The 14,734-nt window shown below is 50.6% G+C and overlaps 7 protein-coding genes across 7 annotated transcripts; 4 read left to right on the forward strand and 3 right to left on the reverse strand.

Annotated features, from left to right (window-relative positions):
- Positions 1-64: 64 nt before the first annotated feature.
- On the forward strand, positions 65-1,405 carry BKA58DRAFT_450142 (uncharacterized protein; the record flags this gene model as incomplete). Its single annotated transcript, XM_046174341.1, has 2 exons — positions 65-614; positions 662-1,405. The coding sequence occupies 2 exons, from the start codon at positions 65-67 to the stop codon at positions 967-969; spliced, it is 858 nt and encodes a 285-aa protein (XP_046020145.1). The 3' UTR covers positions 970-1,405.
- Positions 1,406-1,827: 422 nt separating this feature from the next.
- On the forward strand, positions 1,828-2,572 carry BKA58DRAFT_60314 (uncharacterized protein). Its single transcript, XM_046175606.1, has 2 exons — positions 1,828-2,123; positions 2,174-2,572. Exons 1-2 carry the CDS (start codon positions 2,021-2,023, stop codon positions 2,374-2,376), a joined length of 306 nt encoding a protein of 101 aa, XP_046020146.1. The 5' UTR covers positions 1,828-2,020; the 3' UTR covers positions 2,377-2,572.
- Positions 2,573-3,737: 1,165 nt separating this feature from the next.
- On the reverse strand, positions 3,738-6,856 carry BKA58DRAFT_60411 (uncharacterized protein). Its single transcript, XM_046175607.1, has 12 exons — positions 6,496-6,856; positions 6,349-6,443; positions 6,095-6,300; positions 5,780-6,044; positions 5,679-5,723; positions 5,554-5,626; positions 5,359-5,506; positions 5,176-5,307; positions 5,019-5,121; positions 4,617-4,967; positions 4,410-4,566; positions 3,738-4,361 (listed from the first exon to the last, which is right to left on the reverse strand). The coding sequence occupies exons 1-12, from the start codon at positions 6,551-6,553 to the stop codon at positions 3,925-3,927; spliced, it is 2,070 nt and encodes a 689-aa protein (XP_046020147.1). The 5' UTR covers positions 6,554-6,856; the 3' UTR covers positions 3,738-3,924.
- Positions 6,857-7,062: 206 nt separating this feature from the next.
- On the forward strand, positions 7,063-8,568 carry BKA58DRAFT_60438 (uncharacterized protein). The gene is made up of 2 exons (XM_046175608.1): positions 7,063-8,132; positions 8,188-8,568. The coding sequence occupies exons 1-2, from the start codon at positions 7,160-7,162 to the stop codon at positions 8,550-8,552; spliced, it is 1,338 nt and encodes a 445-aa protein (XP_046020148.1). The 5' UTR covers positions 7,063-7,159; the 3' UTR covers positions 8,553-8,568.
- A 479-nt stretch (positions 8,569-9,047) lies between these two features.
- On the forward strand, positions 9,048-11,062 carry BKA58DRAFT_60572 (uncharacterized protein). The gene is made up of 2 exons (XM_046175611.1): positions 9,048-9,210; positions 9,261-11,062. Exons 1-2 carry the CDS (start codon positions 9,195-9,197, stop codon positions 10,916-10,918), a joined length of 1,674 nt encoding a protein of 557 aa, XP_046020149.1. The 5' UTR covers positions 9,048-9,194; the 3' UTR covers positions 10,919-11,062.
- A 144-nt stretch (positions 11,063-11,206) lies between these two features.
- BKA58DRAFT_444647 (uncharacterized protein) lies at positions 11,207-11,797 on the reverse strand (the record flags this gene model as incomplete). The annotated part of the gene is made up of 2 exons (XM_046174084.1): positions 11,207-11,644; positions 11,690-11,797. The coding sequence occupies 2 exons, from the start codon at positions 11,795-11,797 to the stop codon at positions 11,207-11,209; spliced, it is 546 nt and encodes a 181-aa protein (XP_046020150.1).
- Positions 11,798-13,482: 1,685 nt separating this feature from the next.
- On the reverse strand, positions 13,483-14,719 carry BKA58DRAFT_60482 (RNA polymerase III subunit Rpc25-domain-containing protein). Its single transcript, XM_046175610.1, has 4 exons — positions 14,583-14,719; positions 14,215-14,410; positions 13,834-14,165; positions 13,483-13,783 (listed from the first exon to the last, which is right to left on the reverse strand). The coding sequence occupies exons 1-4, from the start codon at positions 14,592-14,594 to the stop codon at positions 13,676-13,678; spliced, it is 648 nt and encodes a 215-aa protein (XP_046020151.1). The 5' UTR covers positions 14,595-14,719; the 3' UTR covers positions 13,483-13,675.
- Positions 14,720-14,734: the final 15 nt, after the last annotated feature.

Consider the following 14,734-nt stretch of genomic DNA (forward strand, 5'->3'; position numbering starts at 1 on the left):
CCCTTCATTTCAGAACATGCTTCCTTTGCGCGCATTCTGAGTTTCAGTGCGATACCCATCAACAATGGCAGCTACCAGAACCTTACCCACGGACTTGAAGGAGGACCTGCTTCGCGCCCATGAACGTCGGACATCCGTCCAGCCTAGCCCTCCGCCCTCCCCATATACGCTTCCCGATGGTTTCCTCGAGGGCCCAGCGCCGAATTTAACCAGGTCAAAAATTGATTTCAGAAAGGCTGGCCTGTTAGAAGACGAAAAGTCCTGGGCTGTTATACTTGATGGCGTCCTCTCCGAAGACGAGTGCAACACTTTATTGCAAGCAGCCGAGGCGACCACGAACGGCAAGTGGGAAAGGGCTCTAGTCAACATTGGTGGAGGCATGCAGGCTATGTATGAGGACACGAGAAAGTGTGGGCGTATTATCTGGGACAACAAAGACATCATGGCCAAGCTATGGGCGAGGATAGAGGCGTCGGTGCCTGAAATCCATCGATTGCAGAATTGGGTCCACGTCACAGGCAATGGCCCAGCAAAACGGGGAGAGACTTGGAAGGTGACCAGACTCAACGAACGTGGACGCTATCTCAAGTACGTCGGCGGAGAGTATTTCAAACGTATGTATTGCAATTTGACATGATAATGCAGCTACTGACTACGTAAGCGCATTGCGATGGCACGTACGAGACGCCTGACGGCACCGAGCGCTCTTATTTCACCCTGCATCTTTACCTGAATGACGCGGTATTAAAGAGCGGGGAGAAACAGCTCGAGGGTGGCGCCACTACGTTCTTCAATAGCAGTATGAAGCGCCGTATCAACGTCGAGCCAAAGACCGGACGCGTCCTGCTCTTCCAGCATCGCTTTCTCATTCACTCTGGCGATGACGTTGTGAAGGGAACTAAGTATACGTTACGGACGGACATCATGTATGCGCTGGAGAAGGACGTGGCATCGGAGCCGGAGGCGTAGGCACTGCTGACAGAAGGCAAAGGGAAAATCGCGCAGTAGTCGTAGGGCTTCGTTTGGTCGGATTCGCATGTTTTTATTATTAGTAGTATCCTCGAGCCAGAGCAGACAGCGCAAAGCGCACTTACATAGAAAAAAAATGTGAACGGCCTGCCTCGCCAGAGTAATCAGAATCGAATGATACCATGCCCTCTTTCGCCCAAAGGGCTACTCAAAGTCAAGTACGCTGCGTATTGTACTACAGTGTCACCTCTCACCCGAAGGATCAAAGCACACAATCTTCGCACCGACTCCCATAGGGACACCAGTTCCACACTCCCTCCCGCCGAAGCAGGACGTCGCGCTTTCTGGCGCCCTGAGTTTTCTGATGCCAGATGCAGACGTGAGTCACGCCAGGCTCTTACGAGCAGTACAGCCCACAAGTGGGCGTGATGAAAAGTGAAGATTACTCCGAATTTCTCATTTGCATGGTGGGACGAGCTCTCGAAAGAGTGTCTGTATGTGTGCAAAGAAACGCAGCGTTGGCAAGGCAGGCCGTTGGAGGAGCAAGAAATGTTTTTGGCGGGGTTTTGTAGCTGGCGCGCCGGCGCGCTAGTGTTCGGCTAAACTGCGCCCGTGACGCGGATCCACGTGGAGACTGCCCGCGTCTTTCCTCCGTGCCTGCCATGCAGGGTTTCCGATCATCTGTTTCCTTTGGTTAGTCGTTCGATTTTAGGATATACCGGGGAAAACTACAGGTTCTGGCTAATCTGAGGTAGACGGCCTGATGTGGCGCCGACACCAGCCACTTCAAACATCACCAATGGTCGCCTCTCGCTTTATTACGAAGTAATTGTCTGTAAGAGTTTACTTATACGCAGCAGTCACGGGTGAACGCTCTGTCTATTTCACCTCATCGTGCACTCTCCAACGACTTGAGTTATTTCACATTGCGTCCTCTCCTTTATTTCTTTTTGCTCTACATCAGAGTGAACTCACATCTGCACGACTACTTGAGATCGCATGGCCCCTTAAACAGCTTCCCAACCTCACCTCCACAACCTAAGCAATAATCATGTTCGACAAGCTATTCGGTGTTACGAAGAAGACGTTCCTCGAGAAGATTGTTGTTCGCGCTAGCGACCACGACAAATTCAACGACAATAAGTGCATGTTCTGTACGTACTTCCCCCTAAACTGTTATGTAAATGTGTACTAACATTCTTAGGTTGGGGCTCATACGACGAAGATCATCGCGCTGTTCGCGTGCAGCCATGCAACCATGTATTCGGACGCGACTGCCTCGAAGAGATGATCAACGCCCAGAATGGAGACCAATGTCCCATCTGCCGAACAGTGTGGTTTCAGCCTCCTTTCAGAGTTTTCCTCGGATGTCTCCTTCTAGACAACCTTATGCGTCTGCAACTTTGAATACTTTTCGCTACTTATCGACTGAGAGCATTCTGGTACAGACTCAAACCGTTCTGGTATAGACTTCCGGCCTTGATCAGGTTTCCACTCAAAACCATCAACTCCTGGTTCTACATGTCAAACCCGTACTACCAGATCGACTTTATCTTACAGCACCTTACCAATATATATCCGAGGAACCAGATCTTAGAACTCCAGATGTGGGTGGCGATACGGATATTCCCGATCGTTCAAGCCGCCTATCTTCATATAATGATCAGTTCAGGTCATCCCATAGTCTTGGCGGTGAAGACCGACGCTTTCTATCTCGTAAGCGAGCTTTATCGATTGCCATGGCAGTGGCATTGCCAGAGGCTCAAAAGTGCTGTTACTTTTGACCTTCCAGCACACCCATGACGACCGTAGACTCTCGACCATTGAGTTGGCGCGACCGTGTCATCTTCACAACGACCTCGTTCTCTGTTATATTGGTTCGTTTGTGCTTTGCTCAGACCGTAATAGCTTTCCTTTACGGAGGGACCGTCTATAATTGGGGGCTTTTTGATCGCCACCTCCGATGGTAGAGAGGGCGATTCTGGAGCGGGAGAGGGACGAAGAAATTTAAGCGTCGTTCATGGGAATCTGGCAGCATCAAGCTACGACACGTATACTTATATGCGTTAAGGTAATGCTCAGTAGTTTAATTACGTTTGTTGGTTCTACCACTCCTTTATCCAAGTTCGCAATCGGCCGCATTCCTGTTCGCTTAGTGTGCAAGACTGATTTCATGGTACCGACCATCTTCAGCATCATCCTCATCCCTGGTTACCCACCGCTCACCTATACATAACACGCCCTTGCATTCCACGCTCTAGCAGACTGACTCTACAGACCAACTACCCAACTGAACACAAGCCCCGTACGAAGATTTCCTCTACCTCTATCTCACCAGAGACGCCTTCCTGGATTGGCGGACCTTTCCCGCGAAACCTACCAACAAGTTCAACGACAATACATATTACCTCTGTTATGAGCCCTACAACGACGCTACTCACCCGGCAACGCTATTCCTTCCCTGCAACCACGCTATCGGACGAGATTGCCTTACAAAACTCGTCAAATCTCTAGGTGGGCATTCATGTCCTATATGTCGGTGCCAGCTGTTCGATCCGCGAACCACTGCTGTAGAGAAAGCTGATTCGCTATTTAATCATGCTTTTTACTTGTCCCTCATCACTTGGGTGAGTGTATTGGCGTCCATAGCTGTGGTGGCGATAATGTGGCTGTGGTGCTATGCTGAAATTTGGACGAAGCTTGTCATAGAGGAGCGGAGGCTGAGGAAGATATTGGAGACTCTACGAAGAACATGACATAAGATTTGAGCACAATATTCAACGATCGAAGGAGAAGCTTGAATTCGAGATGCGCTTTCGCCACCGTTGCTGCAACGGAACCATGATGGATACACGGACGACAAGCGCGCACGAACAAGGACAACAACATGCCTTCGGGGAATCAATTCTGGGTGGGATCATCTGCAACACTAGCAAGCGGCAGCAAAATATTCCGCTACCACACCCTCGACCCATTCTGCGACGCCGACATCACCTGAGATCTTACGCCATTCTTGTTGTCCCACTTCCCCCAACTCGTCCCCAGCCTACCGCCACCATCCCCATCCGACCTTACCGTACGGCGATGCGCTGCCTCATAACTCGGTACCGCCGGCAAACTATTCATCGGGAAGTCTGGCGCAATAGTCGTCGCATTCGGATCAGGCGGCCCACTTGCTTGCCATTCGACCTTGATGGAATTATCCTTTGACAGCTTGATACCGTTGTGCCACAGTTCGAAGGATACATCAGCGGGCCCGAGGTTCACTTTGACGACGTAATTGATGCGGTGATATTTCGGGCCGGAGTTCCACCAGTGTCGGTTTTTGAGTTTGAAGAGGGAAAGTGGGAGGGAGGAGAAGTCGGATTCGATTTTGCAGATGGAGCGGCACGCTGGAAATGTGAGTACCTTGCTTCGTCGTCACGGAAAGATGAACTTACAGTTGTTCTTTACTATGGGGAGTTGAGATTTGTCTACTTCTGTGCTGATCACTTCCGTGGGGTAGATCCTTGGTGGGTTGGGGTTCTTGGATGAGGCTGGTGGGCATTTTCGTAGGAAGCTCTTTACTATAGGGAAGTCGCTGGATACTGGCTCACCCTGATCTCATCAGCGTCTCTCTTTGGTCCATGTTGTCATAATGCTATTACCTGCTTGATGAACCAGTCGATGCAATCCATGATGTATTCTTTCTTGTCCAAAGGATCTACCTCTGTCCTCATTCCAAAGTGCGCGAGGTTGAACGGGTCGTACAACATCTTGCACATCGTACCGTAGGATGCGCGACTACATCGCCAACCTAGCACCGATTGTCCGGTTTTGAGCTTTTGAATACGGTCGGCCACGTTGCCTTTGCAGACCACGAGTTGAGGGTCGGGAGCGATGCGAATCTGCATATGCTGCACGTTGGGATGTGGTGTATTGCCGAATGCGTAACGGCTTCGTAGGCAGTTTTGAACGTATGCGGAATTACCGAGGCCACCAGAGAGTACGAGGTGAGACTAAGGTTGGTCAGATGACACCCACGAAGTAGAATTTGTCATCTGACGTACCACTTGTTCGGAGGGAAACTTTTGCAGGACACGAGCGAGTTGTTTGTCCATCATGTCAAAGAGTTTCGATACCTGAGTGTCGAAAAAGCCTTTCAGATCATCTCTGTAAGGTTGTCAGTCCGGGATGGCACGAATGGGTCGCGCACGTGAGTCTGACCGCTGAAAGTACATATCGCCGCCGCTGATACCGCATTCTCGATTGCCATACGCTTTGTCGAGCTTGGGTACCCGCACCGCAAAGGTCTCGGTATCCATTAAAGACTCTTCTGAACCGTAATCGCATTTCGCACTGAGTAGGTCAGTTATGTTCTTACCATTCTCATCAATGACACCGACGAACTTTTGGTATTCCTTAGAGATGCGCATCTCCCATGCCGCCTGGTGGATGTCCAGAAGACCCAACGGCTGGAGTCGGTCGGCATGCTCCAGTCGCTGTAACACCTCCTTTTCGTACAAACTGTCGAGTTGTGCGGCTCCGATGGTGGCACCTTCGTGGAGTCAGTCGAGATCATGTGCTTCATCGTGGAAAGCTTACCAAATACTACGTCGATCTGCTCGAGACTAATAGAGCCACCTTGTATGTTTTTTACACGGAAGACCGATAGATCCTGTGACGTCTCAGCCACCCAGCTATGAGTAGGGTCTTGAACGCTTGCTCACCGTTGTACCTCCACCGACGTCGCATACGAACAATATTTCATTCTCCTGGCGATGATGTCAAAGTCTGCGCAGGTTTGATAAGTTTCATACGCCGGTCGTACCTTGAAGATGCCAGGCATGCTGCGCGCTGTGTGGACTGCGGCCGCCTCGGCTTCCGTCAGCCCGATCGATGCTGTATGGTTGGCGCATGACCCGAAACCAGCTGCCGACATAGTCTTTCTGAATCGCTCTACGGTTGGTATTGGCTTCCATGTCGTGGGTACTGAAAAGATGAACTCAATGTTCGCGTCTTCCCATCGGCTCGCGAGTTCGCCTCGTAGTCGTGCTTCGATCGTACGGTAGAGGTAGCTGAAGTAATCCGTGTACCTAGACTATCATTAGCTCATTGCCAGGCTGGATTCTACCAACAAATTTACCATTTCTCCACTTCCTTGATAAGTGGTACTTTCGATGGCTCACTAGACTTGGATCTCATTTGTTCCAGTAGGTCCTCGTCAAGCATGATCTTGAACCATTCCCTACTCTCGTGACCTGCGCCACTACCCTCCTGTGCGGTTTCGGCAAGAAACCCCCATGATGACGGCGCTTCGGAATTTTGTGGGTATACAAGCAACGTCGGCACCTGCGATTACTTAGTTCGGATATCATAGTACGCGAACAGCGATCTTACCTTGTTTTCGTTTGCTTGAGTCCGTCCAGGCCATCGTTGAATATGGCGCACGCTATCGGACCCGGTCGCTACGTTACAATATGCGACACCAGTACCTGTGGATTCGATTAGGATTGATATACTACTGACCTACGAGTCGGTACCTACATGTCATGCCAAAATCGATGGACACAACTAAATCCGGTCGGGACTGTGAGTATTCCATGATGAAAGTGTGTCTGGTGTGTAATAGCGATTGTAGCAATACAATTTGGTCTGAGTTCAACAAGACGTAGTGATGCTCATCAAGTATGGATTCCCGGTGCGAGATATGGCAAGGCTGAGATATGTCGGCACTCCCTGGTCAACTAGTGGAAATATGTCCTTGGCTCAGCCTCACGCTTCGCTCCAGCCGACAGGTCGAGACCATTCTCAAAAAGTACATCTTGGGCTTTGCGGTGATGCCAATTTATTTGTGGCGGTGTTAGGCAATGTTCATTCGGTGAAACAAACCGATATGCAGTAGCGACACGCCACGCAGGCTCGTGCTGATGACCGTTCGTCAAAAATGCATTCGGACCCCACGTCGTAGGGTTCAACACCATGTTGCTGGTATCTGCCTCGTCAACATTTACCATTTCCGGCGAAGAAATATTGCGGTCAGAGCTTCGCAGCCTGCGCTAGGATTGTACAGCTGAAGCATGCATATTTCTGACTGGGCTGCGCTAGCGAGTACGCGTGCCTTATAGAACGGTATCCCAACTTCTCTCAGGAAAGTACAAGGTCTTGACATCTTTGTTAGCTCTGACTCGTTGTGAGTAAGTGTTGCGACATGAAGCTCGAGCACAGGCAGAAACCATCAGCCCAGTCAGCGGCATCTGGTTCAAATCGAACGCCAGCGCCGTCTTCCACCCCGACAGGCGACCAAGCAGCCCAACAAGGGGCAGCATCAACATCGTCAATGACAACGGCAGCTGTGGCAACACCCCAGACCAGCTCGATGCCCGTTGCGCGCTCGCAAGGAGCTGCTTCAAAAGCTGTAACTTCGGAATGTGTCTCCGCGACATGGAACGAGGCATCGAAAACATTGGTCTGTCCAACGTCACCAACTGGACAGCTAACCGGACAGTTGACAATTTCTGCGTCCGCGACTGGATCTCTTGCAATCAAATCGTATACAAGCAAGATTGCGGGTACCCTGATTCCGACGGCGTCTGCTGGCTCATCGTCGGCTTCGGAAGGACTTACAGGGGGTGCAGTCGCCGGAGTGGCGATTGGGATGTTGCTCGCCGGGTTTCTGATCGCTGGAGCCGCATTCCTGTTCCTGTCACGCCGTCAGAAGAATAGACGATACAATCCAACGCTAGCTCCACCACCGCCGCATGCACCCAATAGCGGCGCCGGCGGGCGATTGGAGAAAGACCCGGCAGTCGTTACGAGTGCCCATGCTACGGATATCGACGATATGCTACCTCAGCCTGCATCAGATGATACTATCACCGACGCAGCCTTGAAGATACGGGATAACATCAAAAACCACGTTCGAGAGTTTTACCACGTTTCTCCTGTCCCAGCAGCCAGTATCAACCAGGCAAATATGAAAGAGCTAGCGATTGCAACTGGAACGAGCTCTTCCGTACTTGCAAGTATGCTCTTGAATATCTCGACTCGAGCCGAAACGCTTCGCCTTGTTGTAGCCTGGAGTGTGCTCTCGAGATGCACTGGAGAACGCGTCGAGAGCTTACTTCCGGGGGAGCTTGCGCCGCTCGCCTCAGCGGTTCCTGGAAGAAATGGTAAAAACGCCGGTATGTTCATCTAGCCATTCGAAGTCTGTAATGGGAAGCTAACTCCACAACTCAGCGCAATCAGCCTTGTACAGCAAGTGGAAGGCCATGACTGGTGCTCTCCTGCATGGTCGAGTTGGCCAGGATACGCAAGACCGATTCCATAGATTCGCTAGTGCGGCTGCAGACCTGGACGCCATCGTGGCGCCTTTTGTGCAGAGTGGCTTGGAATCTCAGCGCAGCAAGAATCTGAACATGATTCTTGCGCGATCGGCAAACTTCGCGTTTCTGCTCTTCGAACAGCCCGGGGTATTTCATTTTGGATTTTCTAGCGAACACGGAGGGTTGACAGTGTTCCCGGCACTGGTACAGATAATCGGGGACCAGGGGCAGGTGCTGGTGCCTTCACGCGTGCTGCTGGAAAAGGAGATTGCGGCATGAGAATGGGTTGTGATGAGGCTGAAATGGCGTTTCATCGATAGTTTATGCAGTATGCAATGCACCTATTGATCAGCTGAGATGCGTCTAGGATATGGCAAAGGGGTGCGGGCGGAGACGCACAGGAGGAAGGGACGAGGCTGAAGAGCGAAGTTGATGGTTACTTTTGCACTATACTCCATGTGTCTTAGCGCCAGTGCCACCAGCGCGGAGAGGGAGCGTCACTTTCTGCTCCGTCCAATCTGCGACTCGCCATCGCGACACACGCAGCAGGCACTCGGTCGTGAGATACATTTAACTCCATGGGTACGACTATCTGGTATAGGCCCGGCATCATGCCCCGCGGAGTAATGACCCTATGTTTGAGCGCAGACGCATGAGCTCAGCCCGTGGGAAAAAGCATTGAGCTGCAGATCGGTTCTCGAAGCACGGCAACACAGCATGACGGGTCTTCCAGTACCCGCAGATTCAGCCTTGTTGGTTCTTTCGCTGCTTACAGAGTGTTGGGGGTCTATGAGCCGCCCACCGGCAGCTGTCATGCTCGCAAACATGTTCTTCATGACCTGCATCTCCGTATCATCATGAGCATCAGGCGTCGTTGAGGAGCTTTTCCGTTGCTATTCGAACTCATCAGAATCTGATGATATGAGCAGAATGATTGGTATGTATGCTGTACATTCAGAGCGCAGCGCAGGGCTTACTATGTAACAGCTATACCCACGAGATCCGCCAGTGTCAGCAAGGCGTTTCAGTTCGCTGATCTTGCGATACGTAGCGCAGATGTAGGAAGCGAGAGCGAAGTCTTCTTGCGAACTATACAAATCGTTCGTAACGACCTGTCCGAGGTTGAGCGTTTGGTGGCCGTTGTCTCGGTACGGACAAAACTCGCACAGACACCCGAAAGACTCCCTTGGATAAGAAGTTGTATCGAGAACACCACCTCTGCCTTGGAGGAGATCGGCAGATGGGTCGACTGCGGCAGTACCGGGCAGTATCGAAATGTCTTGGACCAATCTCAGAAACTTCGACACACTCTCAACGACCGCGAGCGACTAGCCGACCGCAAAAGCGAACTCATGGCATGCCATCAACAACTGTCCAACGTACTCAGCTTCCTGAATCGCTTGGAGGACCTTCCCAGTACTAGGGCGCTGCCAACGTATCAAGACACCACCTACTTTGACGACATCGTGTCGCGGCACAGAAGATCAACCGGCCATGCTCAACTCGATGATGGTTCACCGAAGGTCTTCTTGGGGGACAGCAATCGAACGATATCTTACCCTGCCACCAACAATTCGTGGTCAGTGAACCAGAAGTCGTCCCTTCATGAAGCACCATACACACAAGACACGTCGACCACGGATGCGGTGAAGTCTACCTTACGGTCATTATGTGGACAAACGCAAGCGATGCCAAACCATCTAGACTACAAGCCATACAACCCGCGATATCAATTGCCTCCCAGCCTACCAAGCAGTCCGCCACCTACTTATGCGTCGGCTGAACAGCGCAGTCCCCGCTCGGAAACATACCCTGAAGATACCAAGCGTCATCTCAGTATTGATCAGCCGAGCCATAGAAGCTCGCGATCATCGCCGAGTGAAGTGCGTGATGACGCGCATAACATACAGTCAGTCAGAAAAGACACATGGGCCTATACATATCCAGAGAGGCATCAAGCGCCAGCAGAACTGGCGGGCAACAGTTTCATGAGTGGCACAAACTCGGACGGACCAGTGAATCCGTATGCGTTTCATCCTACTGCGCCAACGCCAGTCCCAAGACCCTATGCCTTTGAAGACAGCAAGATTGAGACTTTATCGGAGCTGTTGGGGGATGTGGATCTGGCCGTGGAGCTGCCCGGTAATGAACCAGCCCATTTGTCAAGGCATAGTCTACGGCTGAGCTGGGATACGTCTAACCACGGGCCGCCCGCACACCCAGCATACAAGCATGAGCATCCAGAATCGGTTTCTGAGCTACCGGCTATCCCAAGACGTAGACCGGTCATATCGCATACGGTTAGCGAGCCGACCGCTATTCTCAACGAAACATCAGTCACGCCGCCGAGATTCGAGCTCGATTCTGTGTCCTCTCAAACACACCCTTCTCTGATCACACGAGGTCAGGCTGGTTCTGGTAGGCACTGGTCTGTGTCTTCTGTCTCTTCAAGCCCACGGCCACCAACGAGCATCAATGTATCTCCGAACACTGTAACATATGTCGCTCCACTTGCGCCGCAAGCAAGCCATGGTCATGAACGGCCCCTATCATCGCACGCGCCACAGTCAACAAACAATAAATCATCAGCGAGGATGAGACGTCAGAAACACATGTTGGATCTACTTGATAGCATTGATAGATGACAATGTCACTACAAATATGCTTCTCTCTCTCACATCATTCACATGTGACTGCGCTGGAATCTATTCTTACAGGCTGAACAGGTTGATCATCATACAGCACATCCAAGGACTGATCATATTGGCCTGCTACATCCAACCCGTACCCATCAGGGTGCGGATGCATGATACATCGTAATCTAAGACTAGAAACTGCTCATTTCTTGCTTCTCATACTCGTTAAGATCTGAAAGAGAACAATCTTCATCCCCATTGATTTCATCCGGCAACACCGTCCTCACTATTTGCCCCTTATTCACTATCTGCCTCCTCCTCACCACTCGTTCCATCCGTGAACACTCCAACTTCATACACATCATCTGCAATAAGGAATCGACGCACGATGGACGTCTTAAGAGGTCCGTTGTTGAGATATTCCGTGGCAAGGACGTTGGTCTCGCTGGACTTGTCAGCAAGTTCGTCCCTGATCTCCCTAGCAGCGTTGTCTAAGCTTCGCACGCCAAAATCCTTACTATAGTACTCGTCAGTCAAGGCAGTGCATATCTTGCCGTCGTCAATAAGTGATAGTTTACAATGTCCGATGTAGCGGATGACGCTAGGATTATGATCGCTTGGTTGGCGGATGCTGGTCGCGTATTCCAGCATGAACCTGTGAAGTACAACCGCGCACTCAGAGGGTGAGAAGGGAATGAATGGAACGAAGAGATGCAGACGTCCGGTGAATGGCATCTACACTGGTTAGCGGATACGCGCATCTGAACGAGGATGACATACCCCAAACTTGCTACTGTACTTCTGTGCCAGACTCTCTTGGAGGGGTCTGATGTCGAGATTGTGCTTTTGCTGCTCACTGAGCCTCTCGATGTACCTGGCATAGTACATGTTGATTTCGTCGTCACCGGAATTCGTCGCAACAATCCATATTGTCTGTGTTCAGTCCACACCGGTGCTGCGACGGCGATCTTCTTACTCGCCTACTCTGCGCACCCAAGCATCGTAGTACCAGACCTAACCTTATACTCAATAGACGCCTACAAATAAGCGTTATATTAATAGACTGTAGTACTAAAGTTTCCTTTAGCAAAAGATTAAAAAATTAACGTGTAAGCTTATCAGCTTAGCGCTTTAGCTTGAAGCTCTACGCCTATTTACTATTCCATTGCGAATAGGCTGGGGGACCTACGCACCTATATTTATCCTACGTATATATATACTGTTGCTTACAACACCAACTTGATGAATTTAGAAATTCGTACTCGCCTACTCAACATTAGCTTATAGTGCGCGCGCATCGTCAAAGACGTGGGAGACTTACCACTTTGCATGATAAGGAGAACAGCGTCCCGGACCTTCTGATTAGTCTTGTCGAACTCGTCTAGGAACACAACCGATCGCTTTCCACTGTGGTCAGCCAGGAATTTATTGAGCTTTGATCCGTGTCCATTTCGGTCCCAACCTGCAGTGACCCGAAGAGTGCCCAATCGTCACGGCAACTGGCGCAATCAATCGATGCAGTCTCCACGGATAGAAGGTGTCCCATCGATCTGGTTAGTTCTGTCTTGCCGTGACCAGACGCACCCGCGAACGCCCTGATCAGTGGTTTCGTCGTGATGGGCGATGTACGAGTAGATCTTCTTCATGACCAATGTCGTCGCACATCGCTGGCCGATAAGAAAGTATGGAAGCTTCGTGAGTTCCAGCATCTTGTTTGCTTTTGCGATATCAAGCATTCGGGCTCGCAGCGGGGCTATGTTGTAAGTCAAGGACAAGAGCTATCGATGGGTCAGATGGAGCGATCGAGCCAGAACCGGTCAGATCGTTGGGGTACACCATGCTGACTTCTGCAAGGCAGAGTTGGGCACCGAAACCGCAGTGTTCAGCTCATCTCCGGGCGTTTCGAGGAACTTTACCAATATGTCCATGGATATGACTGTAGGATTGGCCCTATTGGCAAGCACAAGCTTCATGACTTCGCTGGTGTCGATAGCCTCTGATTAACCATGAACTGCTACGTAGGCGATCAAGGGGATGACAAAGGTGTTGTTCGGAATTTCAGTGTAGACACCAAGCTGCTGAAGAAGTGAAATCGTCTCGGCAGAGTTGCGTTCAGCCGCATAATACAGCGGAGGCCAACCGTGGTTGGTTAATGTCTCTTTGAACCCGGGGTTGCCCGCGTATGTTTGTAGATATGCTTTGATGGCTGTGAGAGTGCATTTCTTCTCGATCGCGGCGCATAGTGTTTCGATACAGAAGACCGATGAACGTATTCTGGACTGAAGTAGCTCGTCGGGTGGCGATTTTGGGTCGTCCCAGTAGGTACGTAGTATCAATTCGTAGAGGCGATAAGTTTCGAGATCAAGCGGAAATACATCCATCTAAAGTTCTCGGTCTTCTTGTTGTAGAGAGTGCAACTTGTGGACATGGTGATCTTGTTGTTGGTGTTGTGTGGTGGATGGAAGCATACGGATTGCTGTGGGGCAAGCATTTGAATAGAGTTTTTTTGCTTGAGATGCAACTAGGACAAAGGAGATCATCTTGGAATGCGCTTACCAAGCGCTGTATTACCAAGTTTATTGACCACGGAATATTCTTGTAGCAAATAGAACTGATAATCAGGGTAAAGATTCGTGGTGGCTGGAGAGCTGTGAGTGACTTCCGCTTCGCGTTGATATATCAACTACCCAATTACCGCCGTGAGATCCCGCCCAATTCTCGAAGGCGAAATGGGAATAATAGCGTATAGTGGCCACCAAGAAGCGCTCATTCCTCGGCGCCCTCCATTTCGACATCGCCCTCTTCGCCCTCTTCCTCCTCTCCGCCTTCGGCCCACCAAAGAGTTGGACCAAGACCAGGCTGAGCCATGGAGCCCTAGATCTCACATTAGTTGTTATCTCAAACACAAGTTGTACACGACTTACTATTATCTTCCAGGCCGTCGGTCTCTCTTCAATGATCTCGCCCTTCTCATCCTTTTCTATAATGGTCGGCCGTTGATCATACCACTCCTCATGCTCTACCCTGAACAGAACTGGCTCACCCTTATCGAAGAAAAGTTCTGTGCCTTCAGAGTTCCAGATCCACACCATCTCGGCTTTAGAAAAGGACGAGTTTTCTGGCAGGTTCTGGTAGGGAACGAAGACTTCTGAGGTGAACTCCAGGTCAAGGATGATGCCTTCTTCGTTGGATGACTTGATCCTTCCGTAGATGATTTCGCCACGGAAAGGGCGGAAGACAGTCATACGAAATTCGACTGTCACTAGTGTGAGTGAACATCTTGAAAGCGGCGCGACATTACTGACTGTTGACATTGACAAGTCCAGTCCCGTGGCCGATCAAACCTTCGGTAGCTGAAATGAGATCCCACATGCAGAGGCAAAGGCCAATGCCAGGAACGATCCTGTTGCTGTACTTGTCGTTGACTACATCTTTGATAGCTTGTGCGCTAGGCTTCTCGAAGTCCTGTGGCTTGATTTGTATCAAGTCTTGAATCGTGGTCTATGCAATAATCAGTACAAGACCCACAATATGCGCACGCGCGATCTCCGGCGACTGAGCTCTACGCGTAGTCATAGCCAAGTCCCGTCTTTCTCTTCCGCTCAAATTTTCTGACGCGCAGCGCGAAAGCGCGTAGGCGATGAAGACGACACTAGATTTGTAAGCAACTTACAAGGATGAACATGATCGCAGCTTTGGAGGCTTCATGGGTATGAGGGCAGAGAAACGGTCGCTACCTGGACATGGTGGATATAGACAATGGAGTTGATGGTGAGAGTCCTTTGGGTAACCACTGGCGCTGCGCTAGTGATATCGATAAGGAAC

This window comes from Alternaria rosae (assembly GCF_020736505.1).
Source record: "Alternaria rosae strain MPI-PUGE-AT-0040 chromosome Unknown BKA58scaffold_13, whole genome shotgun sequence".
Lineage (NCBI taxonomy): Eukaryota > Fungi > Ascomycota > Dothideomycetes > Pleosporales > Pleosporaceae > Alternaria > Alternaria rosae.